The sequence below is a fragment of the Erithacus rubecula genome, assembly GCF_903797595.1.
Source record: "Erithacus rubecula genome assembly, chromosome: 33".
NCBI lineage: Eukaryota > Metazoa > Chordata > Aves > Passeriformes > Muscicapidae > Erithacus > Erithacus rubecula.
This window is the reverse complement of record NC_136683.1, coordinates 1,696,579-1,724,358: the sequence shown is the minus strand read 5'-3', so window position 1 is coordinate 1,724,358 and position 27,780 is coordinate 1,696,579. Positions and strand designations below refer to the sequence as shown.

Sequence of the window (27,780 nt, the reverse complement as noted above, 5' to 3'; positions counted from 1 at the left end):
GTGCCACCCCAGTGTGGAGACTGCTGCAGTCTCCCTCTCCCTGCCCACCCCCTGCCCTTCACCGAGCTCAGCTCTCCCCATGGGGCTCAGCCTCCAGGTGTGAGTCTGCTCCCAGTTCCAAGCATGCTCTGCCTGGCTGGGGCTGAGCAGAGCCTGGGTGTGCTCCTGCTGCCTTTGGGGACAGGTTTTAGGATCTTGCAGGTGGCTCAGGGTTCACCCTGAATGCAGATGCTCTGGTTGCTGCATCAGGAGCAGGGACAAAGCACTTGGACACCCCCCCTTGATGGAAGGGCTGAGCAGGGATTGTGGCCAAGCTTTAGCTTTCTGTGCTTTTCCTGCCAATCTTGCAGCCTGATTCAGGCCAGGGGTTGTGTGGGTCATGTCTCTCCCAGACCTGTGGCCAGGGCTGGAGGCAGGAGCATCAGAGCATGGGGGTCTTGGTCCCAACCAGCTGTGGCTGAGGTCAGGGCAGTGTCAGCTGCTCCTGGGGCTTTACTGGGACAGGGAGGCTGGCCAGGCTACAACAGCCCTGCCTGTTCCCCATGGGGTCCCCACAATGATGAGGAGGGTGGGGGATTCACCAGGGGCTCAACACCCACCACAGATCTGGGGTGCCTTGAGCAAGCGGGGGCAGGACCGGGAGTGGGCGCTGAGTGTGGGCGCACCCAGGAAGGAGGGAGGGAGCTGGCAGGGTGTGAGAGCAGCAGATTAGAGCAGGGAGGTCATAATTTCAGGGCGAGGAGGGCGGCGGGGCCCCTGGGCTGGTCCGTGCAGGCGGGATGTGCCCGGGGGTGCTGTCAGTGTCAGCGCTGATGCTGCGTGGGCTGAGCGCAGCCCAGGCGCGGTCCGTGAAGTGACAGTGTCACCCTGGGACACCGGGACCCTGCAGCTCTAGGGAGCGCCACCAGAATCCTGCCGACAGCACCCTGCTGCTGCCCCGAGGCTGTTTGTGTTTGTCCACAAGAGGGAAATGTTTCTCCAGGATCTTAAACACGGCGAGTCGCGTCCCCATCACTCTGCTCCCACCACCCTGCTCCTGGCATCCCACTCCGGGTGCAGGGCTGCTCCCCCAGCTGTTTCTCGCTTACCTGCCCTGGTGCTGAATCACTCAGATCCACGTGCCCTCGTCCCTGCGCTCGCCTCGGTGCTCAAGGACCGACTGGCTCTGGGATAAACGTAGCGGGGGCGAATCCTCCGACGTCGCTGGGCTTGGCTCGGCTCATTAATTCTTGTGCAAAGCCTTGGCTTGTTTGGGGCTGGAAGTGATTGGGGGCTGCTGGGGTCCTGCAGCAGCTGGGCTGGAGCCAGAGGTCACCCTGACTGTCCCCACATGCTCTGGGCTGGGGACAGGAGCATGAGATGTGGGAAGGATGTGCTGTGATGCCACACTGAGGCTGTTTGGCATCGATGTTTACAGAGTTGGGATCTCCAGAAAGGTGACTCAGCCCAGCTCCATGTCCCTGTGTCCCCATCCACACTGTCCTGGCTTAGGGACAAAATTCACCCCCTGGCTTCTGTGATGGCTCCCACATCCTTGACCCCATCCTGGAACCAACCCACCTGTGCACTGTCACACGATGCCACAAGGTCCCTGCCACCCCCAGGAGCTCCCTGTATTTGGAGATTGGCTGCAAGAAGTGGCTTTGGGGGCTTGGTGGGGCTGCCTGGTATCTGCTGTGCCAGCAGCTCCATGCAAGGCATTGCCTGGCCCCTGGATCTCACTTTTCCTGCTCAGCAGGACGCTCTTATCAGCTGGTGTTGATAAGGACGAGCTCCAGCAGCCTCCACAGTGTTTTGCTTCCAGGAGTTGTGGGACCTGAGCCAGCTGGGGGGCTGTGGCTGATGGGGGGCAGGAAGAACTGGACCTTGGAATGGGAAAAGGTGAATGGGGGCATCCTGGATGGCTGGAAGTGAGCTTGGAGATGGCTAATTGCCCTAGGAGCTATTAATCCCTCCCCAAAATTGGGGCTCATTAGCTTGGGTGTAGCAGTCTGGTCACACCTTAATCACACTTGGAGCTGGGAGATCCACAGTGCAGCGGGACAGGGACAGGAGCTCCCTTCTGAGCCACCTGCTTGTCCCATGAGACATAACCAGGGGCTACCTGGCCCCATCTGCCCCAGCCCCAGTGGCAACAGGCCCAGGTATCAGATGGCTCAGCTCCCAGCAGAGGTGTGGAACTGTGGCAGGGCCCACAGCAGAGCAATGCTGGGGGCAGGAGGAATGAATTGATGAATTGAATTACCCCAGAGCTGCATCTGATATGCCAGAAATGGAGAAAATTACTCATGAGGTGCTGCTCCACCCATGGAGGGAAAGCTAACGGAGCAGTTTAACCCTGTGCAGGGGAGCCCTGACCTGGTGATTGATGTTCCAGGCCTGTGGGGCTGTGGATGGGAGCTGTGGCCACTCTCCATTCCCTGGGCCACCTCTGTGTGGAGTCCCACAGGAGTGGGAACACCCTGGGTGATGGCACCAGGGTAGGATCTGAGTGCCCAGGTGAGCTGGCCCAGTTCAGCCTTGGCTCCCTGGGTTGGAGGATCACTCTTGGAGGAGCAGGGAATGCTACCAGAGCACCAGAGCTGGGCTTTGCTGCTGCTGTGGTGTTGGGACAGCTTTGAGGGTCCAGCTGGGTACAGGAGCTGGGGTATTGCCCACTTGCTGCCACTGCTGCCACCTTCCCCAGCACATGCTGAGCTGGGGAGAGTGATGCCAAAGGCTTGGACAGGGAATGGCAACATCCCCAGCTCCCCTGTGGCCATCCCTGCTGTGTCCTTATGCTGCCCTGAGCTGTGCAGCCACATCCACTGACCTTTTCTGGGTGTCCTGTGCTGAGTGCACGGCCTCACAGCTCCTGGGGGACAGTGGGGTGACAGGCAGGGATAAATGGGTGCTGTTAGAAGTCCCCAGCAGGACAGACAGCAGTGCCATAAACCTGCCCTCAGCCCTACCTGACAAAATAAAGGAATCAGCTCTTCCTTCAGGGATAACAGTAGGGTCTCAGATCTGCCTCTAGGACACCTCCCTGTGCTGGTTGGCACATTGGCACAGCTCAGGCACAGCTGGCATCACCATGTCCCTGTCCCTCCTTGGCGTGGAGGGGAGCCGGCTCTCCAGGGCGAGGAGATGCACGGCGGTCCGAGCCCGAGGGCAGGAACGGGCCGGGAGCAGAGCAAGGAGGAGCAAGGTGGGGGTGGGAGAGAGGGTGTGCTGCGGAGGGAGGTCTCCGAGCAGCTCCCTGTAAAGGCGAGGTGGGGAGGCTGGAGCTGCTGAGGAGGAGGAGGGCTGGCGGCAGCGCAGGTCGGGAGCAGCCGGGGTGAAGGTCGGGTGGGGTGCGGGCTCCTGGGACAGATGGACCCTCCCCAAAGCAAGATGAGGGGTTTTTTTTGGGGGGGGGGGAAATGGAGTGTGTGGCAGGAGCTGCACGGCACTGGAAGGAGGAAGAAAAGGATGAGGAGATGGGGTTGATCCCTCCATCCCCCTGCCTCCACTGAGGGTGTCCCCGCCGCAGGTGCTGCTCCCTGAGACCTGCCTGAGCTTGGGGAACGTGGAAGGGCCATGCGGGCTGTCGGCATCCTGAGCTGGCTGCTGCTGCTGCTGCTGCCGGTGGCCCAGGTGACAGGTGAGCGCGGGGACGTGGCGGGGGAGGACAGGAGCCCAGGGACAGCGCGGGGACAATGGCATCGCCCCGGGGCAGGCGGGAGAGCAGACAGGGACACGTTCCTGAGCCGGCAGCCACCCCCACCCTCCCGTGCCTCCCAGGTGCCCGACCCTGCATCCCCAAGGATTTTGGCCACGGCTCGCTGGTCTGCGTTTGCAATGCCACGTACTGCGACACGCTGGACCCCCTGGTCCTGCCAGCCCCCGGTTCCTACGTCAAGTATGAGAGCAGCAAGGCTGGCAAGCGGCTGGAGAGGAGCGAGGGGAGATTCCAGAGCAGTCTGAGCACCCCAGGTAGCACCGGGGGTGGGTGGCGGTGCCACCCCGCGACCCCCAGGCACCACGGACCGAGCCGGGCTCTTCCCCCAGGGCTGCTGCTGACCCTCAACATCTCCACGCTGTACCAGAAGATGAAGGGCTTCGGCGGCTCCCTCTCCGATGCTGCCGCCATGAACATCCTGAAGCTGTCCCAGCCTGCCCAGGACAACCTGCTGCGCTCCTATTTCTCGGAGAGCGGTGAGCGCTGCGGGCACGGAGCGTGAGCAGATGGCGGGGTCACCGGAGGTGGCTGTGCCTGTCCCTGCCGCAGGGATGTCGTCACCTGGATGGCAGCTCCGGTGCCGCTTGATGCTTTTCCTGCTCCTCAGGGATTGAGTACAACCTCATCCGGGTCCCCATGGCTTGCAGCGACTTCTCCGTGCGCCCCTATAGCTACGATGATGTCCCTGATGACTACGAGCTGAAGCACTTCAGGCTGGCGAACGAGGACGTGAAGATGAAGGTGGGAGGCTGAAGCTGCTGCCATCATCACCTTGTCCCCTCTCATCCTGGGACCCCAGGAGCAGGTGCTGCTGAGCCCTGCACACCGTGGTATGGTGCATGGGGACAGCCTGTGGGAGTTGGCACCTCCTCCGGGGCACGTCCTGGCGCATCCCAGCAGGCACTGGCGGGGTGAGGAGCCAGGGCTCTGTGCCGTGGGGTGGTGTCTGCCACCTACCAGTCCCTGCTGAGGTCCCCTGAGTTCTCCCCTTCCTGCCATGCTGGTTTAGGAGAGATGCAGCTGGAGCTGACCCTTTCCCTCTGCCCCTTCCCACAGATTCCCCTCCTGTGCCGAGCTTTGGCCATGAGCAAGCGGCCACTGTTGCTGTTCGCCAGCCCCTGGACAGCCCCAGCCTGGATGAAGAGCAATGGGGATGTCCGTGGGAAAGGGACTCTGAAGGGGAAGGCAGGGGACAAGTACCACAAGACCTGGGCCAACTACTTCATCAAGTACTATCCCTGGAGCCAGGCTGGGATGGGCAGCAGGAGGATTAGGGAATGGGGTGGGATTCAAGGGCAGCACAGCTGATTCTACCCCCCTTCTCTGCACCAGGTTCCTGGATGAATATGCCAAACACAACGTGACCTTCTGGGCAGTGACAGCTCAGAACGAGCCACTGGCAGGGCTCTTCACACCCCCCCAGGCCCCCACCATCGCCTTCACAGCTGCACAACAGAGGGATTTTATCGCCCAGGACCTGGGCCCCGCCCTGGCCCGCAGCCCCCACCGCACACAGCTCCTCATGCTCGACGACCAGCGCATCCACCTCCCACACTGGGCCAAAGTGGTGAAGAGCAGCGCCCCTTCCTTCCCCTCCACCTCACACCCCAGCCCCAGACTTGATGGGAAACGCAGCCAGTGGCCCCTCCCAGCCCTAGAGAGTGGGAGCAAACCGGGTCTGCCGGAGTGGGAGCCAGAGCTGGCTCCTTCTGGTGGGGCCGCCTCCACCTGTGCCCAGAGGGAGTGAGGACAGGAGGTGACACCCACATCCTGGGTCCTGGCAGTGCTGCTGGACTGCCAGCACCTTTTCTGGGTGGTTTTGGCTGATTGCTGCAAAGGCTGTTTGGGGGAATTGCCTTAAACGAGGCAGGCAGTGTGCCCTTCCTTTGCCTCCTGCCATGGCATGGCTGCAGGGCTGGAGCACACCTGGGGGATGTGAAGCAGCAGAGCCAGGTGTGGGGGGCAAAGGGGCCCAAACCTGTGCCCCATCCCCTTAGCACTGCACCCAGCAAGGTGCCAAAGCCATGTTGGGACACTGGATCCATGCTAGGGTGCTGCTCAAAGGGGTGCAGGGATGCAGGTAGGGTGGGCTGTGGTGCCACAGGGGACAGGAGGTGCCACAGGGAGTCCATGTATCCATCCCCACAGGTTTCAGGCATGGGTGGGTTACCCATGAAATATGAGGCATCTCCTTTTGCTCCCCAGGTCCTGGGAAATGCCACAGCTGCCCGTTACGTGGCTGGCCTGGCTGTCCACTGGTACCTGGATGCCATTGTCCCACCTGGCTGCAGCCTGGAGGCCACCCACAAGCTCTTCCCTGACCATTTCCTCCTCTACACGGAGGCCTGCACTGGTTTCTTCATGTTCCGCTTCGCCGTGTCCCTGGGCTGCTGGGAGAGGGGGGACCACTACAGCTACAGCATCCTGACGGTACGACCCCCAAACTACCCTCCCAGGGCTGGGGAGAGCCCCACTCAGCCCCTCCCCTGCTCCCCCAGGTCATGAACCACTTCGTGTCTGGCTGGACCGACTGGAACCTGGCCCTGGATCTGCAGGGAGGACCCAACTGGGTCAAGAACTTCGTGGACAGCCCGGTCATCGTGGATGGAAGCAAGGATGTTTTCTACAAGCAGCCCATGTTCTACCACATGGGGCACTTCAGGTGGGTCGGAGGGGGGGTTCAGATGCTGCTGCCAGCCCCAAAGCAGGGGCAGAACCCCTCTCCTGGTTGTCTCCCCGCAGCAAATTCATCCCCGAGGGCTCTCGGCGGGTGGGGCTGCACAGAAGCCGCCGCTGCCTCCTGTGCCAGCTGGAGCACGTGGCTGTCCTGCGACCCGATGGTGCCCTTGTCCTGGTGGTCCTCAACAGGTCAGCCCGGCCAGGGGATGGGGTGATGCTCAGCCCTGGCTGTGCCCACCTGCTCAGCTCCTCTCGCTCCCCAGGTTTGGTCGGGATGTGCCGTTTGGGATCCGGGACCCTGCCATGGGATTCATTGAGACTGTGGCTCCTGCTCACTCCATCCAAACCTACCTGTGGCGCCAGCAGTGATAACCAGGGCAGTGCTGGGGGGCTCTGGGGCTCTCCGGGGGGGTCAACTCATCCTCCACCCTTTCCAGCATCCCTCAAGGATGGAAACAGACTGCTGGGAGTGCAGCCCCCGCACCAGGGGCTCCACTGCTGCTTTCCAGCCTCCCCTCCCTCCCAGCACTTCCCATCCCCCTGGAAGTTCCCTCTACACCGTGTCCTGGACCACACTTCCACACGTGGCCCCCTTGAAACCTTCCCGTGTGCTGCGGGCGCCAAGTAAAGCCATGACGCGCTCCCTCCGGAATGCGCCGTTCCCGTCAGTGTTTCCTCTGCGCGCACGGAAATCGCTCGGTTTTCCTCGGCGGGGCGGCGCGGGGCCAGGGGTGCCCCGAGGGCTCCGGCCCCCGTGGCCTGCGGGTGGCTCCTTGTTTATCCCTGCAGCTGGAGCCTCCGCTGCTGCCAGCTCTTGATTCATTCCAGATGTGCTGTTGGTTTTCCCCAGCCTACTTTTTTTTTTTTTTTTTTTTTTTTTTTTTTTTTTTTTTTTTTTGAGGGGGTTAATTTTTTTTAAAAAAATCCAAATGTCAGACGCTGTCAGAAAGGCAGAGCAAATATCAGTGTCCCCATTCACCAAAGCTTATGGACAAATTAGGCTGGTGCCACCTCTCCAGGGTGGCCTCTGGACAGAGTCCCTTCTATTCTGGCTGTGGCCAAACCTGACCACAGCCCACAGTGACCTCCCCGTCCTGTTTGCTTTCCCTAAATACCAGTTACAGTATTCCCTCTGCCTTTGGGAAAGTTACCAGCACCTTTGAAGTACAGGAATGAGAAAGCCAGAGCTCCCCTTGGCCAATGCCCCTGTGTGAGACAGAACTGCTGAGGTTGGGGAAAATGAAAAAACCTTGAGGCTTTACAGCTGGTTTATTGGAGTGTGGTGTGAAGGTGACACTGGGCTCTGTCCCAGCCCTGTTCATGGAGCACATCAGCCTGTCCTGTGCTTTTTATCCTGGGGAATGCTGGCCCAAATGGCAGCTGGTTTGGGCTGCCTGTGCTTAGAATCATAGAATAGAATCATGGAATCCTTGAGGTTGGAAAAGGCCTCGAAGATCATCAAGTCCAACCGTTCCCTCAGAGCTGCCAAGGCCAGCCCAAAATCACGTCCTCAAGTGCTCCTCACACATTCATTAAATCCCTCCAGGGATGGCAACTCCACCACTGCACCAGGCAGCCAATGCCAGTCCTGTCCATGAAGAAATTTTCTTTAACATTCAACTTAAACCTCTTCTGGGAAATGCTACAGCTCTTCTGCTGCAACTTGAGGCCATTTCCTCTTGTCTGATCTCTTGGGGAAAAAGCCTAATTCCCACCTGGCTGCACTCTCCTGTCAGGAGAGAGGCAGAAGGTGCCCCCTGAGCCTTCTTTCCTCCAGGATGAGCCCCCCCAGCTCCCTCAGCCTCTCCAGGTGCTCCATCCCCTTTTCTGGACATGCTCCAGCCTTTTAACACCCTTTTGTCATGAGGAGCACAGAACTGACCCTCAGAATTCAAGGTGTGACAGGATCACACCCTGGTCCTTCTGCCATGCTATTCCTGACACCTTGGGAATGTCCCCAAGGGATGTGGGACCTTTTCTCTGCTGGGATGTCACATATGGAGCTGTCACTTCCAGTGTCCAGCAGTTCTCAGGGACAAATGTGCAGGGAAAGCTCTCTGGGCTGGCTCCCTGACCCTGGGTCAGGAGCTGTGACACCCATCGAGGGGCTGTGATCCCTGGGTGGGGGTCTGCCACCTCGGCCACCCTTCACCAGCTGCCCCAAGGGGACCCCGGGGCAGATGCCACTCCCCTCTGTGCCTCTGCCCGCCTCCTCTTTCTCCCGCGGAGCAGATGCCTGCAATTAAGAAGAATCCCAAATTAGACGGTGTGGAGCCCAGACTTGTTTTGGCAGATGATAAATTGTTGCAGCCGGCTCCACCCAGCCCTCTGCGGCGTGGGGCTCCGGGGTTCGGGGACCTCGGTGGGCAGCGCCTGCAGCCCCCTCTGTGCCCATCGCCCCCGGGGCCAGCAAGGGGGTCGGGGGTCCCTGTCATCACCACTTGCTGCCTTTGCCCGTGCCAGGAAAGCTCCTGGAGCAGCCACAAACGGGACAGAAAGTCGTGGCAGTGGCATTGATGGTGGCAAAGCTGAACTGCTGCCAGGTGGGATGAGCAGGGTGGGCACAGCCAGCTCTGCCCTGTCTGAGGTGACTCAGGGTCACAGGGCTGCTCCCGTGGGGTTCTTCCCAAGGGGAGCAAGGCAGGCCTGGTTTTGGGGGGGGGGATGGAGGCACTTGGGGGGCTGGTGAGCATCCTCCCCTCCCCAGCTTCCCTCTGGCCACTGGAACAGGTTTCAGGAGAGCTTTGCAAATGCTGTGGTGTGTGGAAAGCTCATTGGAGCCTGATTGCAAAATCATCCCCAGGCTCCTCTTCAAACACAGAGTCCCATGAGCTGTCCCATTCCAAACTCACCTTTCCTGCTCTGCCAGACGTGTCACCTCCCATCATGCACAGCCAGGACACAGGTCCCGCTGCCACAGACACACAGCAAGAGGTGCTTTGGCAGCAGGTGAGTCCTCTGCATCTGAGGCAGCTTCAGCAGGTGGGAATGGGGATAGAAATGGGGATGGGACAGCCCTGGGCAGCAGGACCATGCTGAGGACATGCCCTGGACAAGCTGGGCATCGTTCCCAGGCAGGGAGTGGGAGGCAGTGGGGGTGGGACAGCTACCTGGCCCCACTCCACATCCCACAGGATCTCAGGGAGCAACAAGACAGCACCATCCCACCCTGGCAGAGGTGCCCAGGTGTCCTCAGTCTGGCACCAGGGTCCTGAGGCTTGGAGGTGGCTCCTCCTGTGCTCTCATTGAGAGACTCCTTCCCCAGCACCGTGGGAAGGACAGGACAGGGTGTGAACACCTGCACAAAACAGGGGAATGGGGGACTCTCCATGCCAGGGGTTTGAGTTCCAAACTGCTCTGGCTGGACAAGCCCCATGTGGGATTGGGTGTGTGGAGCTGTTTGCACCTGGCCATGGCTCAGGAGGCACTGGGGATCCGTGGGGTGATGCAGCATGGCGTGACATGGCATGGCACAGCTGTGGAGCAAGTGAGGAGGGAGAAGGAGTGGGAGGGAGCTGATGGGAGTGAACAGAGTTGCTGTGTACAGCCAGTGTGGGTGGCTGGGAACAGCAGGCTGCTGGGGTGGCTCACACCTGGGGGCTGCTCACACCTGGGGGCTGCTCACACCTGGGGGGCTGCTCACACCTGGGACAAAGCCAGAAGTGGTGGAAAACTCTGGAGGGGTGGGAGGGAAGGTGAGTGCTGGGCTGGAGCAGTGGGCAGAGGGAAGAACAGGCTTAGCCCTGGCAGGGTGGGGGGTTCTAGTGGTCCCCAAAGTCCCTGGGCAGGGGGATGATGCTGGGTCCTGTGTGGGGCTGGGTCAGGTTGAGAAGCTGTGGGTGCTGACACCTCTCCCTGCTCCAGAGTGTCTGTTGGCATCATCTGAACCACTGCAGCAGAGGTGCCATGGGGACAAGCTGTGCCAGTGTCCTGGGCTGGCTCCTGCTGGCACAGGCAGCCCTGCAGGCCACAGGTACGTGCTGGCAAGTGGCCCTGGGCTTTGGAAGGTCGTGGGTCAAAAGGATGAGCTGGGCTCCTGCCACAGCCCTCAGTGCCCACCCCATCTTTCCTCTGCTGCAGGTGGCCGTCCCTGTGATGCCAAGGATTTTGGGCATGGCTCGCTGGTCTGTGCCTGCAGTGCCACATACTGTGACACGTTGGACCCCCTGGTCCTGCCAGCCCTTGGCTCCTATGTCAAGTATGAGAGCAGCAAGGCTGGCAAGAGGCTGGAGAAGAGTGAGGGGAGCTTCCAGCACAACACCAAGAGCTCAGGTACCACCCTGGCTGCAGCTGCTGTGACACAGTTTGTCCTACACGGCAGGGATGGTGACACTGTGTGTCCCCACAGATTTCCACCTCACCCTGGACACAGCACAGAGGTACCAGAAGGTGAAAGGGTTTGGTGGCTCCATCACTGATGCAGCTGCCATCAACATCCAGTCCCTGTCCAAGGATGCCCAGAACCACCTGCTGCGCTCCTACTTCTCCGAGGAAGGTGAGCCCAGGGCAGGCAACACTGTTGGGTGGTAGAGCTGGGATGTGGCTGAGATTTATTCTGAGGGGCTGGGGGATCTGGACCCCCAAATGCAACTCGAGGATGCCCATCACCACCTGTCCTGTCTTCAGGCATTGAGTACAACCTGGTGCGTGTGCCCATGGCCAGCACTGACTTCTCCATCCGCCTGTACACCTACGCTGATGCTGAGGGTGACTTTGAGCTGAGGCACTTCAACCTGACAGAGGAGGACACACACATGAAGGTGAATCCTGCAGGAAGAGCCTGAGGGACTGGGTCTGCTCCCTGGGTGGGATGGGATGGGATGGGATGGGATGGGATGGGATGGGATGGGATGGGATGGGATGGGATGGGATAGGATGAGACAGAATGGACCAGGGATGAAAGGGAGTTCCTTCCTGCTGATCAGAAGGGACAGGACTCATCCTTCCACCTGGGTGGGAGAAAGGATGGGATGGGACATGGTGGGATAGGATGGGATGAGATGAAATAGGAAGGGGAAGGGGAGCACTTCTAATAGGGGAGAGGCCTCATCCTTACACCTGGGTGGGATGGGATGGGATGGGATGGGATGGGATGGGATGGGATGGGATGGGATGGGATGGGATGGGATGGGATAGGATGGGATGGGGAAAGGGAGCATCTGGGGAGGGAGATGACTCCTCCAGCTGCCTGCACTGCCAGCACTGGAATAGAGCTGAAGATCTCTGTCCCATCCCACTTCTCCCCAGATCCCCATCCTGCAAGCAGCCCAGGCAGTGGCCAAGCGGCCGCTGTCACTGTATGCCAGCCCCTGGACCTCCCCAGTGTGGATGAAGACAAATGGAGCAATGACAGGCAGGGGAACACTGAAGGGCAGCCCTGGGGACAAGTACCACCGAGCCTGGGCCAAATATTTCATCCGGTGAGGGGTCTTGGGGGTGTGGTGGGTGTTGGGGATGCTGGAGCTGGAGCTGGGGCTGGCACAGGTATAATGGGGCCATTCACCTTCTACCCCACACCAGGTTCCTGGATGAATATGCCAAGCACAATCTGACCTTCTGGGCAGTGACAGCAGGGAACGAGCCCACAGCTGGTGAGATTGTCTTCTACCCCTTCCAGTGCCTGGGCTTCTCCCCTGAGCACCAGAGGGATTTCATTGCCCAGGACCTGGGTCCAGCACTGGCCAACAGCTCCCACCGCCACGTCCAGCTCATCATCCTGGATGACCAGAGGGTGATGCTGCCCTACTGGGCTGAGGTGGTGAGTCCCCATAGCAGCTTTCCTGGTTCCAAAGCAGATCTCCCAGCCCTGGGCACTGGTGACCCTTTTCTCCTGCCAGGTTCTCAAAGACCCCGTGGCTGCCAGCTACATCAGCGGCATCGGCATCCACTGGTACCTGGATTTTCTGGCACCCATTGACCTGACACTCTCCATCACCCATCACCTCTTCCCGGATTATTTCCTCCTCTCCACAGAGGCTTCCACAGGCTCCTACTTCTGGGAGCCCAGGGTGGTGCTGGGTGGCTGGGACCGTGGGAGCAAGTACAGCCACAGCATCCTGACGGTAGGACCTGGTGGGAGCTGTGAGAGCCACCCTGGCCAGCCCCTGGGTCTGCCTGTGGCTCAGCACCACCCCCTGCTCCACAGAACCTCAACAACTACGTGACAGGCTGGACTGACTGGAATCTGGCCCTGGACATGGAGGGAGGCCCCAACTGGAGCAAGAACTATGTGGACAGCCCCGTCATTGTGGACAGCAGCAAAGACATCTTCTACAAGCAACCCATGTTCTACCACCTGGGCCACTTCAGGTGGGTTGGGGGCCACATGCTGCTGGCTGCACTACCACATCCTAAGCAGCAGACTCTGAGCCTGCTTGTCCCCACAGCAAGTTCATCCCTGAGGGCTCACAGCGTGTGGGACTGGCTGTCTCCAAGAAGTGCCACCGCTGTGACCTGGAGCACTCGGCTTTCCTGCGCCCTGACGGTGCCATCGCCCTGGTGGTCCTGAACCGGTGAGTGCTTCAATTCTGACCCCTGGTAAAAGGCTCCACTGACCCCACTGAGCCCCCATCCCCTCTTGTTTTCCCCACAGCTCTCCCGTGGATGTGTCCTTTGGGATCTCTGACCCACGTGTTGGCTTTATCGATGCTGTGGCTCCCAGTGACTCCATCCAGACGTTCCTCTGGAAGCAGCCAGCCTAGCATGGGCACAGCCAGCAGAGGAGTGAGGTGCCAGCACCAGGAATGTGGTGCTGGTGGCAGCTTGGAGAGAAGACTCTGTATCCCAGGGGACCCCTAGGGCTGCAATGCCTGTGCTTTTCTAGATGTTTTCGTAAAATAAACAGGTTTTCTACAAATTTGCCCAAACCCCTGACCTCCCCTTGGTGCCAGCTCAGTGGGCAGGACTATGCCAGCCACCAGAGGAGGCAGATTTGAGGCTGGTGGTACCTCCTGAGCCCCATGGATCCCATCCCTCCTCTGCCCAGGTTCCTGGGGCATCCCACGGGGCTGGTGCTGCAAGGATGCAGGAGATTGTCACCCTAAGGGATGGCGTCTCCCTCCTGTCTTCCACTGCAGCATTCCCGGGGGCAGGGAAGGACCCAAATCTGACAGTGACCAGGGGCCCAGCTGCAGTCAGGTTTTAGATCCAGAGTTCTGGCGTCTGCAGCTCCAGCTTCTCCCCAGCCAGAGCAGAGAGCAGGCGGCTGTGGTTTCTCCTGCTGCTGGAGCAGCCATCAGCCCCTCCAGCTAATGGGAACCGGGAGCATGGGGCACATACTTCCTAAGTGACGTTAGAGGGGAGAGTTGGAGGGGGCGGGGGCTGCACTGAGTCATCCCCCTCCCAGTAGGGGCCCAATTCCCAGTATGGGGGAGCCTCTACAGCTGGCCCAGCCCCATGGCTCTGCTCCAGCCCAGTGTGGAGGCCCCCTGGCTATTGCAGGGTGGGGGGCACGGGGTGGGGGGGCGTGCATCTAGAAGCGCAGCCTGGGGCCATTCAGCCACCGCAGCAGCAGGGCTGGGATGCCGCTGGCAGTGGCAAACAAGCGAGGGCTGTGTGCCGGGCTGGCCCCACGCCGCCTTTCCATCTGTGCACTCGTAAACCGGCAGCGGCCAGCGGGAACGGCAGCGCTGCCAACACCGGCACCAGCCCAACGCCGGGTGGCCCAGGGGACAGCGGGGACAGACAAAGAACCCAGATGGCCACCCCCGACCCCGCTCCCAGCCCTGTGCCAGCGGCAGGAGCTCCCCGGCGCTGGCGGGCGTGGTGGAATGCAAACAGATGTCAGCGCCGGAGGGATGCCGGCTGCTGGAGCGGGGCTCCGGGTGTCCCGCTGGCAGCGGGGAGTGCTCCTGGGCTGGGGACGTGTCCTGACGAGCAGCCCCGGCTGCCCTTGGCTCTGGTTCTGTGCTGCTGTGCTCAGGGCAGCCGGGCTGGCAGCAGCGTGGAGGGGAGGTGCCAGCCCTACAGAACTGTCTGGAATGACGCAGAGATAAAGGGCTCAGCCCCACAGCTGTTGGAGAAGGGACAGGGGACACTGCCAAGATGCCACAGATGGTTTTAGATCCCCCCACTCTGCCTGGTCCTCAGCAAGACCCAAGGCTGGAGTGAGGGGTAGAGCCACATGCAGGACACACTGGTGCCTGCTGCAAAACTCCAGCCTGGGCAACTGGGCAAACTGGGAGGGTGCTGCAAGTATGAGAGAGAGGGAGGTTTATTGGTGTGGCAGGGACGCTCCCACGGAGTGAGGGCTGTGCTTCCTGGTGGGACACAGAGCGGTGCTGCCAGGCTCCCGGCGTAAAAACCAGTCAGTTCTAAGGGCTGGGCTGGGCAGGAACAGTCACACAGCTCATCCTCACTCCTCCTCCTCCTCTTCCTCCTCCTCCAGGGCCACGGGCTGCCGGCCGGCCGGCCCCACGCTGCCACGCTGGATGGAGACGATGCCGCTCAGGAAGGCGTAGCCCAGCATGGCTGCCAGCCCCACCAGCACTGACAGCAGCTGCTTGCGCCGTTTGTGGGGGTCCTCCTCTGCTTCAGAGCCATCTGTGCTTGCAGCTCGAGGGGCACTGGTCAGGGGATCACCTGCAGGGGTGTGGATGGGGTCAGCCTGAGATGAGTGCAGGCTGGGTCCTGTCCCCCATCCTGCAGGGTGAGGCAGGGGATGGCTCTCACCTCCGTCCCAGGGGAAGTAAAGGCTGAGGATGGAGGTGCAGTAGTTGCACAGGTTCTGCAGGGACTTCAGGTGCTGCTGCAGTTTCCCGTTGGGCAGCTTTGCCTTCATGAGAGGCGCCAGGCGGCTGAAGACCAAGGCGTCCAGGGAGGCTGGCCTGGGGCACAGAGAGCAGTGCCTGGGTCACTGTCCCCACCCAAAGCCACCCAGATCCACCAGCCAGCCCCAGCAGCCCCAGATATGACATTTGGTTACCCCACCTTGGGACAGTAACCCGTCCCCTGCAAGCCTGTTCTACCCCCAAAGCAATGCACAGAGGCTGCAGCTCCCCTGCAGACCACAGGGTCTCAGCCCTGCTGGGGTGCAGGGGGCTCTTAAACCCCTTCCCCTCTGCCCTTTTGGCCACCTACGAGTCTCCAAAGAAAAACTTCTGGGAGCCAAGGCGTTGGGAGAGGAGTGTCAGGCATTCCCGAGCTTCCCGGTAGAACTGCAGGAGGAGGACAGAGGGTTGTCACCTGCCCAGGTACCACCCCAGTGCTCAGAGGAGCAGAAAGGGAGAACCCAGACCCCAGTCCTCACCTCCTTCTCCAGCTTCTCCTCATCCTCCATGTAGTCATCCCCCCACATCAGCTGCAGCCTCTCCAGGTGTCTCTTGTGCATGGCATTGGGCAGGAAGAAGTTGAGGGGGAAGGGGATGGTTTCTGCGTACCACTTCCGTGTGTGCTCCACGTAGTTCTTTGCATCCACCCAGAACGTGTGGATCTGTGGTGGACAACAATGCACAGCCTGGCCATGGCAGGGCTGGCACACTAAAGCCCCTGCCCAGCACAGCCAGCCTGGTCAGCACAAGGGTCAAGAGCAGACCCCAGCCCTGGCTGCCACCCTCAAACCCCCATCCCTACCACGCCAGGCTCCTGGGAGGTTGTTGCTGACAGTGCTCTCTGCTCTGCTGGCAGGCAGCAGAGCTCATCCTCAGTGAGACCCCACCCCTGCAGCCCCCCCAAGCCTCACCAGTACTGGCAGCAGCTTTTCCTCCAGCAGGGACACAAAGGCCAGTGTGTCCGCGCTCTGTGTGGCCGATAGGTCGTAGTCAGCGTTGTACTTCTGCAGAGCAAACACCCACTTTGATCCCACAGAACATCCCATGGGTGATACAACAGAGTTCCCTCCACCCTGAGGGTCTCCAGGCACCCTGCAGCCTGGGGCAGGAGGGGCCCCAAGCCCCCCTTGTACCTGTTTCCTGAGGTGTGTTATGATCTGCTGAGGTTTGGAGATGGTTCCTTCGTCCCGTGTCTTCAGCGCTGGCAGATGCCCTGTGGGCAGGGGGAGTGGGGGCTGCAGTCACTGAGCAGGGGAGGGGGCTGGAATGGGGGATGGACCCCCATGCTTTGGTGAGGGGCACGAGGCAGTGACAGGGGTGTGAGGTGAGGTGGGGACAGAGCAGTGCAGGGGAGAGGGCATAAACTGTGTGATGAGAAATGGGGAATGTGCTGGGACAAGGGGATTGTGGTGGGGAGTGGGGGTGATGGACAGTGGGGTGCAATGGGAGGTGATGAGACAGGGGATGCAACAGGGCATAGGAGTGCAGTGATGCTGGGGAGGCACAGAAAAAGGGGGTGCAGTGAGGTAGGGGGTGTGCTGAGAGTGTTCAATGGGACAAGAGTCACAGTGGGATGAGGGAATGCAATGGGACAGGGGGTGTGATAGGAGAGAGGGAAGTGCAGTGGCAGGAGGGACACAGGACAAGGGGGTACAATAAGATGAGAAGGTGAGAAGGTGCAATCAGGGGCACAGGACATGAGGGGTGCAATGGGGTGGGAGGGCGTGATGGGGCAAGGGGTCTAATAAGATGGTAATGGGATGGGGGTGTGATGAGGTCATGGGGGTGCAATAAGGTAGGATGGTACCACATGGGGAGGAGAGGCCATAGGGTGCAATAGGGCCGGGGATCCAGTGGTGTGGGGTCACAGGAGGTGAGGGATAAGACGGGGTGGGAGGCTGTGATGGCGTGGAGGGTGTAATGGGGTGGGGGGCGTACTGCGTGGAGGGCGCAGTGATGGGGAGCGGGGGATCACAGGGCTGCCATGGGGTGGGTGGGGTGGTATCCTCGGTGGCACCCTTACCGGAGGGGCTCCTCCAGGGGCTGGTGACCCGGTGCACCTTCAGCGGCGCGCCCGTGAACCGCGCGTAGGTCTGCGGGAAGGATGGAGGGATGGATGGATAGAGCGGGGTCTGCCCGCGGCACCCCGCACCGGCCCCGCACCGGCCCCGCCGCTCACCAGCACCGCCAGGCAGTCGGGGTCCACCGAGGGCAGCCCCCAGCCCCCGGCCCAGCAGAACAGCTCCATGGGCGCCGCCATCTTCCGCCGACCCGGAACCGGACGGGCGGCACCGCCCGCCCCCGCCGCGGGGCGGCACCGAGCGGGGCTCCGCGGGGCAGCGGGGCCGAGCGGGCTCCGCGGGTGGGGATGGGGGGGTCTGCAGGGTGCTTGGGCAGAGCCTGCGTCCCGCAGAGCCCCGCACGGAACAGCCCTGCTCAGCCCCGCATCGCACTGCTCAGCCCTGCACAGAACAGCCCTGCTCAGCCCCGCATCGTTCAGCTCAGCTCCACACTGCTCACCCTGCTCAGCCCCGCACGGAACAGCCCTGCTCAGCCCCGCATCGCACTGCTCAGCCCCGCACAGAACAGCCCTGCTCAGCCCCGCATCGTTCAGCTCAGCTCCGCACTGTTCACCCTGGTCAGCCCCGCACGGAACAGCCTTGCTGTATCCCGCACAGCTCAGTTCAGCTCCACACTTTTCATCCTGCTCAGCCCCGCACAGAACAGCCTTGCTGTGCCCCGCACCGTTCAGCTCAGCTCGGCACTGCTCAACCTGCTTAAGAACAGCCTTGCTATGCCCCGCACAGCTCAGCTCCACAGTGTTCACCCTGCTCAGCCCCGCATCTCTCTGCATTGCCCCGCACAGCTCAGCTCAGCTCCACACTGCTCACCCTGCTCAGCCCCGCACAGAACAGCCTTGCTGTACCCCGCACCCTTTGGCTCAGCTCCACATTGCTCACCCTGCTCAGCCCCGCATCTCTCTGCATTGCCCCGCACAGCTCAGCTCAGCTCCACACTGTTCACCTTGCTCAGCCCCGCATCTCTCTTCATTGCCCCGCACAGCTCAGCTCAGCTCCATACTGCTCAGTCCTGCTTAAACCCGCATTTCCCCGCATGGCCCCACACTGCCTCGCATGGCTCAGCTCAGCTCTATACGTCTTCGTGGTCCCTCACCGCCCATTCCTGGTGTGCCCCGCATGGGCCCGCACTGCACCCTGCTCGGCCCCGCACCGCTCATCCCCGCACCCCCCCGCACGTCTCCACGGACAGCAGCCGGGCCGGGAGCCCGCTGGCAGCGGCGGAGGGAAAACGCCCGGTGTGCGGCTCCGGACCGCCCCCCTCCATCGCCCGCACCCCCCCGTTACGCGGGACCGCTGGCCCGCAGCCGGACCGGAGCAATCCCGAGGCCGGGCTCAGCCTGTTGTTATGGCACCGGGGGAAACAGCTGTAAACACGGCCGGGACGCCGCGGGCCGCCCGCCCGCCTTGGCCGGAGCTCCACGGGAGCGGCTCAGCGGCCCGAGCATCCCCCGGCGGAACGGACCGGCCCCGGGGCTCTGCTGGCCCGGGGGGCTCCGCGGGATGGGGCATCCCCCCTGCAAGCGTCCCCGCTGCCGGGATGCTCTGGCGCTGCTGGGGCGGCCCCAGCCCGCCCGCCTGACCTCCCGGTGAACCGGAGCTGTGAGTGGGGATCCGGCAGTGCCAGGGGACCCCCGAAACCCCGGGCTCAGTGCTCCGCGCCGACACCGACACGGTGCCTCCCTCCGGGGCCGGAGCCGCGGCGGGTCTCCCGCCGGTGTCCCCGGGATGCGTCCGGTGATTGACGGCTCTTTGTTTCCTCCTCGCCGGCCCCGCCGGCCCCTCCCCCGTGCGCCACCCCGCCCCGCCGCGCTCCGCACCGCACCGGCGGCACCGGCGGCACCATGGGGGCACCGCGGAGCCCCGCGCTCCTGGCGCTGCTCCTGCTGGGCGCCGCCGCCGCGGCGCGTCAGGAGCTGCAAGGTACCGGGAGGGGCTCGGGGCGGCGGTGGGGCGGCCCCCGAAGGGGCTGTGGGACGGGCGACAGTCGGGGGTCGGCGGCGGTAGACCCCGTCCCCACGGCCGCTGACAGCGGCTCTGCTCGCCCCGGGGAGCTGCGCTGCGGGCAGCGCGGACGCTGGAACGTTCACCCCGAGGCGCGGGGTGGCCGCCGGTTCCGATGCTGGCTCGGGGCCGCGGGGGAATTCTGCGGCGGGGGCTGACCACGGTGCCGGAGCCCCTCTCAGTCTGCCCGGTGCATCTGCACGGAACGGGCGGGCACCCGTGCGGCAGCGGCACCGAGTTGTCCCCGCTCCCTCCTAAGCGCACCGAGCCGGTAACGGGGACCCGACCATCCCTCCGGGGTGTCCCGGTCCGGCTGCTCCTTGCTGGGGCTTGCCCGCTGGGGACTCTGCGAAGCGGGATGCAGGGAAGCCCCAACAGCGGGGCGAGCTCCGGGCCGCGACTCTGCCGGTCCCGCCGGTGCGGGGGCTCCGCGGGTCCCGCTCGGCGGTGCGGCCGGTCCTGGAGCGCCACCGCGCGGGGGTGGTCCCGGGGCCCCCGGGGCTTCCCTGGTTCCCCCAAAGCCCGGCGGTCCAGGGACACCCCCACCCCATCCCCGTGGTCACCGGCCGGAGCTGCGGCTGCCGGTGCAGAGGCGACCCCGGTGCTCGTGCCCCGCAGTCATCGACCTGCTGCTGGTGAGCGAGGCTCGGCAGATGGCCAGCGTGGCCCACAAGATCCGCATGGAGCTTCTGACTGTCAACGACGTGTACCTCCTCTCCACCTTCCGCCTGCCCCCCAAGCAGGGTGGGACCCTCTTCGGCCTCTACTCCAAGAAGGACAACACCCGATGGCTGGAGGTCTCTGTCGTGGGGAAAATCAACAAAGGTGGGTGCGTGGGGATGGCCTCACCCCAGTGCTCAGCGACAAACTGAGTTCCTGCAGGGAAAAGCAACGAGCACACACCAGTGCCAGGGTGCTATGAGGAGCTGATGGTTCCTTCCTGCTCCTCCTCAGTCCTGGTGAGGTACCTGCGGGAGGACAACAAGGTGCACTCGGTGAACCTTCAGCACGCGCACGTGGCGGACGGGCAGAGCCACTCTGTCATCGTGCGCCTGAGCGGGCTGCGCAGGGACACGCTGAGTGTCGAGCTCTACGTGGACTGCAAGCAGATGGACTCCAGCGTGGGGCTGCCTGAGCTCTCTGAGATCCCCCTGGCTGAGGTGGAGTCCATCGAGGTGCGCACAGGGCTGAAGGCGTACCAGAGGATGCAGGTGAGTGCTGGGTGGGGATTGAGATTTCAGTCAGTGCAGCCTTGGGGATGGGCAGAGCCCCCCCCTCATGCTGACTGTGTGTTTCTATGTGCATCAGGGGTTTGTAGAGTCGATGAAGCTGATCCTGGGAGGGTCCATGAGCCGTGTGGGGGCTCTGAGTGAGTGCCCTTTCCAAGGAGATGAGTCCATTCACAGTGCAGGTAAGGGCTTGGGGGGGCTTATAGAGTCACCTGTGTGGGCTGTGGCACAAGGAGGTGGAGGGTGACAGCACAGAGAGTTGTTCCTGTCCCTCCTGGCCCAGTGTCCCCACACAGGTGGAGCTACAGTGCTGCACGTGTGCTGACCAGTAGTGACGATGTGAGGTGATGCTGCTGGGGTGTGACAGCAGCATTTGGTAATGTCTTGTCTCTCTCCTTGCAGTGACGAGTGTGCTGGCCTCCATCCTGGGTAAGTCCCTGCTCTGCTTCCCACGTTGCCTGGCATGAGGCATTTAGGGCTCCATGGAGGCAGAAATCCTTGCACAGCCTGTCCCAGTGCCCCGTGTGGAATCAGAGGGTGTGGGGTGTGTTATGGGAAAAGGTGCCCTGTGTGACCCAGGGAGAAGGACAGCCTGTCAGGTGCCTCATCCTCCCAGCTCAGTGCCAATGGGCAGAGCAGTCCCACAGCCCTGGGATGCTTTGCCTGTTTCTTGGATTAACCTTTCCTTTCTGCCTCTGGCAGGTGAGCAGACCAAGGCACTGGTCACACAACTGACCATCTTCAACCGGGTCCTGACCGAGCTGCGGGAAGACATCAGGGACCAGGTGGGTTTGAGGGGGGTACTGACACTCCCTGGGCTGCATTTTCCTGCACCCTCCTGATGCCCCATGCTCTGCTGCCTTGCAGGTGAAGGAGATGTCTCTGATCCGCAACACCATCATGGAGTGCCAGGTCTGCGGTGAGTGCTGGCGAGGCTCTGCTCCCACCTCAGAGGGCAACAAGCCAACTTTGTCTCACCCTTCACCTGCCTCTCCTCAGGTTTCCATGAGCAGCGGTCCCGCTGTAACCCCAATCCCTGTTTCAGTGGTGTGGACTGCATGGAGACGTATGAGTACCCTGGGTACCGCTGTGGGCCCTGCCCGCCGGGGCTGGAGGGCAATGGCACACACTGCACTGACATCGAGGAGGTGGGCATGCTCTGGGGGGGACCAGCAGCCCTGGCTGTGTGTGTAGAGGATGCTTCCTCTCAGGAAGAGGTGGATCCTCCTGTCCTCTGGGGCAGCAGCCACTTCAAAAAGCAGGATGCTGTGCCCGAGGATGAAACCTGTGTCTCTCCTGGTGTTGTAGTGTGCCCATGCCAACCCCTGCTTCCCTGGCTCCAAGTGCATCAACACAGCCCCAGGGTTCCGCTGTGAGCCCTGTCCTCGTGGTTATAGAGGCAACACAGTCTCTGGCGTGGGGGTGGACTATGCCAGGGCCAGCAAGCAGGTGAGTGCAGTGCCACGGGACTTGCCCAGGTCCCTGTGGGGTCTCTGAGTGCAGGACAATGCAGTGTGGAGGAGGGCAGTTTCCTGGGGGTAGGAATGGGCAGAGCAAGGAGGCCCCAGGTGAGCATTTCTCCCACACTGCTCACAGGTTTGCACAGATATTGATGAATGCAACGATGGGAACAATGGGGGCTGCGACCCCAACTCCATCTGCACCAACACCCTGGTGAGCAGCGCTGTCCCCGCTCCCTCCCTGGCTCCTGGGGTCACTCAGCTCCCCTCACCCCACCCCTGCCTTCTTTTCCCCAGGGTTCCTACAAGTGTGGACCCTGCAAGTCAGGCTTTGTGGGGAACCAAACGTCTGGCTGCATCCCACAGAGATCCTGCAGCACTCCCACCTCCAACCCCTGTGACATCAACGGCTTCTGCCTCTTTGAGAGGAATGGGGAGATCTCCTGTGCAGTGAGCAGGGGACAGGGGCAGGAGGAGGGTGTGTGGGGTACACCATGGCACCATTTGTCTTGCCAGGGCTCTTTCCAGCCCATGATCTCTCCTTTATTCAGTGCAACGTGGGCTGGGCTGGCAACGGCAACGTGTGTGGGCCAGACACAGACCTGGATGGGTACCCAGACGAGCCCCTGCCCTGCATTGACAACAACAAGCACTGCAAGCAGGTGAGTTCCTGGAGGGGGTGCAGGGCACAGGATCCACAGCAGGGCTGTGCTCCAGACCTTGTCACCTCCCCATCCCTAATGCTGGTTGCATTAATTAATGCAGGATAACTGTCGCCTGACGCCCAATTCTGGGCAGGAGGATGCTGACAACGACGGCATCGGGGACCAGTGTGATGATGATGCTGATGGTGATGGAGTCAAGAATGTGGAGGTGGCTGTGCTGGGCAGGTGGCCATGCCCGTGGTTCTAGGAGGGCTTGTTCTTTTGGTTCATTTTGAGTCCCTCAAGATGCTTCTCCTGGGGAGCAGCAGGCTGGTGGTTTGGGAATGGTCTCAGAGTGCTGGAGACATTTTTGTGTCCTGGCCACTGTGGCCTCTTGTCTGCCCACCACTGCATGCCAACATCCCCATCCTCTTCTCCACAGGACAACTGCAGGCTCTTCCCCAACAAGGACCAGCAGAACTCGGACACTGACTCCTTTGGGGATGCCTGTGACAACTGCCCCAATGTGCCCAACAATGACCAGCGGGACACGGACAGCAACGGCGAGGGGGATGCTTGTGACAATGACATTGATGGGGATGGTGAGCCACAGTTGGGTTGACCTGGATGTGCCAGGGGGGCCGTCCCACCAGAGTGGGGGAGGGTATCCACTCAGCACTGTCCTTGCAGGGATACCCAACATGCTGGATAACTGCCCCAAGGTGCCCAATCCTCTGCAGACTGATCGGGATGAGGATGGTGTTGGGGATGCCTGTGACAGTTGCCCTGAAATGAGCAACCCCACTCAGGTATGGCTGGGGCCAGGCTGGGCCAGGGGGCCTGGGATGAGTGGGGCCTGGCTCAGCAGGGAGCAGGGGGTCCTCCTTCTCTCCCTGGGATGTCCACTGAACTAGGACTCTGCTCTCCTCCAGACAGATATGGACAGTGACCTGGTAGGAGACATCTGTGACACCAACGAGGACAGGTGTGGACAGCACTGCAGTGGGGTGACCTCCTCATTGTGTCCCTGGGGGCTGAACTGGTCTCCTGGCTCAGGCACCTGTCAGGAGGGACAATGGGGTCTTCAGGGAGCTGGCATGTGGCACCAGATCCCCAGTTTTGTCATTTCTCTGACCTTGTCCTTGCTCCCAGTGATGGGGATGGCCATCAGGACACCAAGGACAACTGTGCTGAGATCCCCAACAGCTCCCAGCTGGATTCGGACAACGATGGGCTGGGGGACGACTGTGACAACGATGATGACAATGATGGCATCCCTGACTATGTGGCACCTGGCCCAGACAACTGCCGCCTCATTCCCAATCCCAACCAGAAAGACTCGGACGGTGAGCATGGGGTGGGCAGGGGGAGGCAGAGCTGTGTGAGCTCTTCCCATCCCTGACCGGGCACCTGTCCCCAGGGAATGGCGTGGGGGATGTCTGTGAGGAGGACTTTGACAATGACACGGTGGTGGACCAGCTGGACGTGTGCCCCGAGAGCGCCGAGGTGACGCTGACCGATTTCCGCGCCTACCAGACCGTCATCCTTGACCCCGAGGGGGACGCCCAGATCGACCCCAACTGGGTTGTGCTCAACCAGGTGTGGGTGCTGCGCCCCGTGTTTCTGGGGGCTGAGCTGCAGGGTGGGAGCTGAAGGGTCCCCAGGAGTGCTGGGGTGCCCCTCACCCAGGTGTCCCCCACAGGGCATGGAGATTGTGCAGACCATGAACAGTGACCCGGGTTTGGCTGTGGGTAAGATATGTTCACCCAACCGCTGGTTCTGTTTCTTTGCCCCACAGAGGGGTGAAGGGTGGGAGTCCCATGAGGAGAGAGTGTTTCCCACAGCATTTCCTGCCTGTAGGTTACACAGCCTTCAACGGGGTGGACTTTGAGGGCACCTTCCACGTCAACACCATCACCGACGATGACTACGCCGGCTTCATCTTCAGCTACCAGGACAGCGCCAGTTTCTACGTGGTGATGTGGAAGCAAACAGAGCAGACGTACTGGCAGGCCACCCCCTTCCGTGCTGTGGCTGAGCCGGGGCTGCAGCTCAAGGTGGGTGGTGGCCCCACCCACGGGGTGGGCCAGGCACCTCTGTTCAGGTTCCCCCTAAAGCCCCCCGTGCACCTGCAGGCAGTGAAGTCCTCGACAGGCCCTGGGGAGCATCTCCGCAACGCGCTGTGGCACACGGGCCACACGCCCGACCATGTCCGCCTGCTCTGGAAGGACCCTCGGAATGTTGGCTGGAGGGACAAGACTTCCTACCGCTGGCAGCTGGCACACAGGCCCCAGGTGGGCTACATCAGGTAAGCATGGGGGGGTGTGGGGGCTGCTGGGGTGGGGGCTGCACTCACCACGATGCAGTGGGACCACACCAGTGTGGAGCGTGGTGGTTGCTGGTCAGAAACTAACCCTAGAGTGAACTAACCCCGGTGAAGGTGATGATAACCATGAGTAAGGGTCCTGCCCTGCAGAACCACCTCAGGGGTAGGAGGGTGTCCATGAAGAGGCATGGGACCACCCTAGTGAGGGGATGCTGGCCATGAGCCCTGTGGGACCACCCCAGTGTGGGGGTAGCAGCCGTGGGGGAGCATCCAGCCCAGTGAGACCACCGCAGTGGGGGGATGCCGGCGGTGGGGAGGGGTTCTGCCCGGTGGGGCCGCAGCCGCGTTTCTCCTTTAAGGCTCCCGCCGGGGCGGCCGCGGCGGGGAGGGAGGGGGGGCTCCGCCGCCGGGCCCTCCGCCCCCCCGGGCCCCCGGGGCATTGTCCCGTCGCCATGGCGACCCCGCCGGCGCCTTTCACATGCAAAGCGCCCGACAAAGGCGGCGGGGCCGGGCCGGGGGCGGCGCGGGGGGCTTCAGCCCGGCCACGGCGGGGGGCCCCGGCCCGAAGATCCAGCCGGTCCGGTGCCCCCAGCCCAGCCCCCCAGCTCCAGCCCGGTGCCACTGTCTCCGGATCGGGATAGCTGGGGGCCGGTGCTGGTCGTGGAGGGGTCTCAGCGGGTCCAGGTGCTGGTCCCGATGGAGTTCTCAGTGGGTTCCCGTTGTTTGCCCCGGTCGGGTACCGGCGGGGTCCCGGTGGAACCCGGCTGACCGCTCGGGCCCCGTTCCCCCGCAGGGTCCGTCTGTACGAGGGCCCGCAGCTGGTGGCCGACTCCGGTGTGATCATCGACACCACGATGCGCGGGGGCCGGCTGGGGGTCTTCTGCTTCTCCCAGGAGAACATCATCTGGTCCAACCTGCAGTACCGCTGCAACGGTGAGCAGGGGCCCCCGGGACCCCCGCACCGGCCCGGCCGAGCATCCCCTCCCTCGCCCCTGCGGCGGGGTCAGTCCTGGGCCGGGGACTTTATCGGGGCTCGCTCCCCTCTCCGGCTCCTGACGCCCCCCGCGCTCCTCCCCACAGACACGATCCCTGCCGACTTCGAGCCCTTCCGCCGGTTCCTGCTGGAGGGACGCGAGTGACCGCGCCCGGCACGGGCCTCCCCCGCCAGCGGCACCGGTGGCGCTCCGGGCTCCCGCCGCCAGCGGCACCCGGGGGCGCACCGGGCCCCGCCGCTCCTCCCGGCCGGGCCCCGTTCCCGGCCCCCCGCGGACTTTGCACTGCCAGTACCGGGGCCCCGCAGTGCCGGGGCTCCCGCCACGCCTGCCCCGGGCGCTCCGGTCCTTGCCCCACGCCTGGCCATAAAGTTTTGAGTGTTTTCTAGCCTGCGCGCCCGGTCCCTGGGGGTCCCCGTCCCCCCTCCCGGTGCTCTCGGCTCCGTCCCGCGCCGTCCTCCCGGTGGTCGCGGGGTTGAATCAGTGCCCGGCCCGTCGCACCGGCGCAGCCCGCGGCGGCGGGAGGCCGGGACGAGTGCAATATTGGTGGGCGAGAGCACAACACTGCACCGCATCCCGGCCCTCCCGCCGCCCCGGAGGGAGTGGAGGAGCCGCCGCCGCCCGCCCGGGCCGTTCCGTGGGAACTGCGCGGCGCGCACCGCGGCTCGGCGGCAGGGACCGGTCGCCACGGCGACGGCTGTCCCGGCAACGCGGCGGAATGTGCCCCCACCCCGCCCGCCCCGGAGAGCGCGGCCCCGGCACCGGCCCAGCCCCCCCGCCCCGCGGCGGCGGCGGCGACAATGGGCGCGGCGGCACCGGGCCCCTCTTAAAAGGGCAACGCGGGGTTGCCCTCCGGTGTTGGGGACGGGACCGGGACCTGTGGCTGTGCCCGTTCCCGGCCCGGAGCCGCGGCGGCAGCGCAGCTTGCTCTCCCCGGGAGTACCGGGGCAGGTGAAATCACCGCTTAGTACTGAGCGTCTCGTCCCGCGCCCCCGAGCTGCGGTTCTCGTTCTTGTTCCTGTCCTTCTCCCGCTCCCTCTCAGATCCCGGTCCAGTACCATTCCCGGTTCCATTCCCGCTCCGCTTCTGCTCCATCTCCTGCTCCCTCTTCCGCTCCGGTTTCTCTCCAGTTTCGGTCTCACTCCCGCTCTGCATCACTGCATTCTCCCGATTCCGCTCCCGGTAGTAGCGGTTCCGCACTCGCTCCAGTCCTAGTCCCCGTCTCGCTCCCGGTCTCACTCCAGTAGATGTCCCCTTCCCCCTCCCGCTCCGGTCTCGCTCCAGTCGCGGTTCCGGTGCCGATTCCGGTCCCGGTTCTGGTCCCGGTCCCGTCCGGAGGTGCCGGTGCGCGGTGGGAGCGTCGTGCGGGGCCGCGCCCGCCAGGGGGCGCCGCAGGTTCAGGACCACCGAGCCGCGCTGGGCGGGGACGGGGCGAGTCGGAACCCACCGGGCACTGACCGGCTGGACACGAGGGATCCACGGAGCGGGGACAGGCTGGACATGGGGATCCACTGAGCATGGACAGGCTGGACACAGGAGATCCACTGGACAGGGACAGACTGGACGCTGGGGATCCACCAGGAATGGACAGGGTGGACACGGGGCATCCACCGGGCACTGACAGGCTGGACACAGAGGATCCACTGAGCATAGACAGCTTGGACACAGGGGATCCACTGAGCACGGACAGCTTGGACACAGGGGATCCACCAGGCATGGACAGCCTGGACACAGGGGATCCATTAGGCAGGGACAGGCTGGACACAGGAGATCCACGGGACAGGGACAGACTGGACACAGGAGATCCACTGAGCATGGACAGGCTGGACACAGAGGATCTACTGGGCATGGACAGGCTGGACATGGAATCAATTGGACAGGGACAGGCTGGACACAGGGG

The 27,780-nt window shown here is 62.8% G+C and overlaps 3 protein-coding genes across 5 annotated transcripts; 2 read left to right on the top strand and 1 right to left on the bottom strand.

The window, feature by feature from the left end:
- Positions 1–619: 619 nt before the first annotated feature.
- Positions 620–13,080, top strand: LOC306813852 (uncharacterized protein; the record flags this gene model as incomplete). Its single annotated transcript, XM_079329513.1, has 22 exons — positions 620–1,881; positions 3,512–3,622; positions 3,763–3,954; positions 4,030–4,176; positions 4,308–4,441; positions 4,757–4,929; positions 5,033–5,267; positions 5,906–6,130; positions 6,199–6,362; positions 6,443–6,759; positions 8,704–8,922; positions 9,249–9,328; positions 10,244–10,352; positions 10,460–10,651; positions 10,728–10,874; positions 11,006–11,139; positions 11,627–11,799; positions 11,900–12,137; positions 12,217–12,441; positions 12,525–12,688; positions 12,766–12,891; positions 12,972–13,080. Exons 2-22 carry the CDS (start codon positions 3,559–3,561, stop codon positions 13,078–13,080), a joined length of 3,567 nt encoding a protein of 1,188 aa, XP_079185639.1. The 5' UTR covers positions 620–1,881; positions 3,512–3,558.
- A 1,495-nt stretch (positions 13,081–14,575) lies between these two features.
- Positions 14,576–17,486, bottom strand: MTX1 (metaxin 1). The gene is made up of 8 exons (XM_079329433.1): positions 17,327–17,486; positions 17,171–17,240; positions 16,281–16,360; positions 16,059–16,151; positions 15,627–15,809; positions 15,458–15,534; positions 15,050–15,204; positions 14,576–14,959 (listed from the first exon to the last, which is right to left on the bottom strand). The coding sequence occupies exons 1-8, from the start codon at positions 17,405–17,407 to the stop codon at positions 14,733–14,735; spliced, it is 966 nt and encodes a 321-aa protein (XP_079185559.1). The 5' UTR covers positions 17,408–17,486; the 3' UTR covers positions 14,576–14,732.
- An 878-nt stretch (positions 17,487–18,364) lies between these two features.
- Positions 18,365–26,268, top strand: THBS3 (thrombospondin 3). 3 transcript variants are annotated; one of them, XM_079329370.1, is made up of 23 exons: positions 18,365–19,148; positions 19,848–20,054; positions 20,184–20,440; positions 20,538–20,640; positions 20,861–20,887; positions 21,161–21,243; positions 21,326–21,377; positions 21,458–21,606; positions 21,767–21,907; positions 22,055–22,132; positions 22,216–22,368; positions 22,470–22,580; positions 22,684–22,791; positions 23,005–23,164; positions 23,253–23,371; positions 23,495–23,547; positions 23,715–23,908; positions 23,983–24,161; positions 24,265–24,313; positions 24,423–24,619; positions 24,698–24,870; positions 25,682–25,821; positions 25,969–26,268. In XM_079329370.1, the coding sequence occupies exons 1-23, from the start codon at positions 19,070–19,072 to the stop codon at positions 26,025–26,027; spliced, it is 2,871 nt and encodes a 956-aa protein (XP_079185496.1). In that variant the 5' UTR covers positions 18,365–19,069; the 3' UTR covers positions 26,028–26,268. The 3 variants fall into 3 exon arrangements, with proteins under 3 accessions (XP_079185496.1, XP_079185497.1, XP_079185495.1); XM_079329371.1 differs by having other exon boundaries at positions 24,423–24,623; positions 24,702–24,870; XM_079329369.1 differs by having other exon boundaries at positions 24,423–24,870.
- The last annotated feature ends 1,512 nt before the right edge of the window (positions 26,269–27,780 follow it).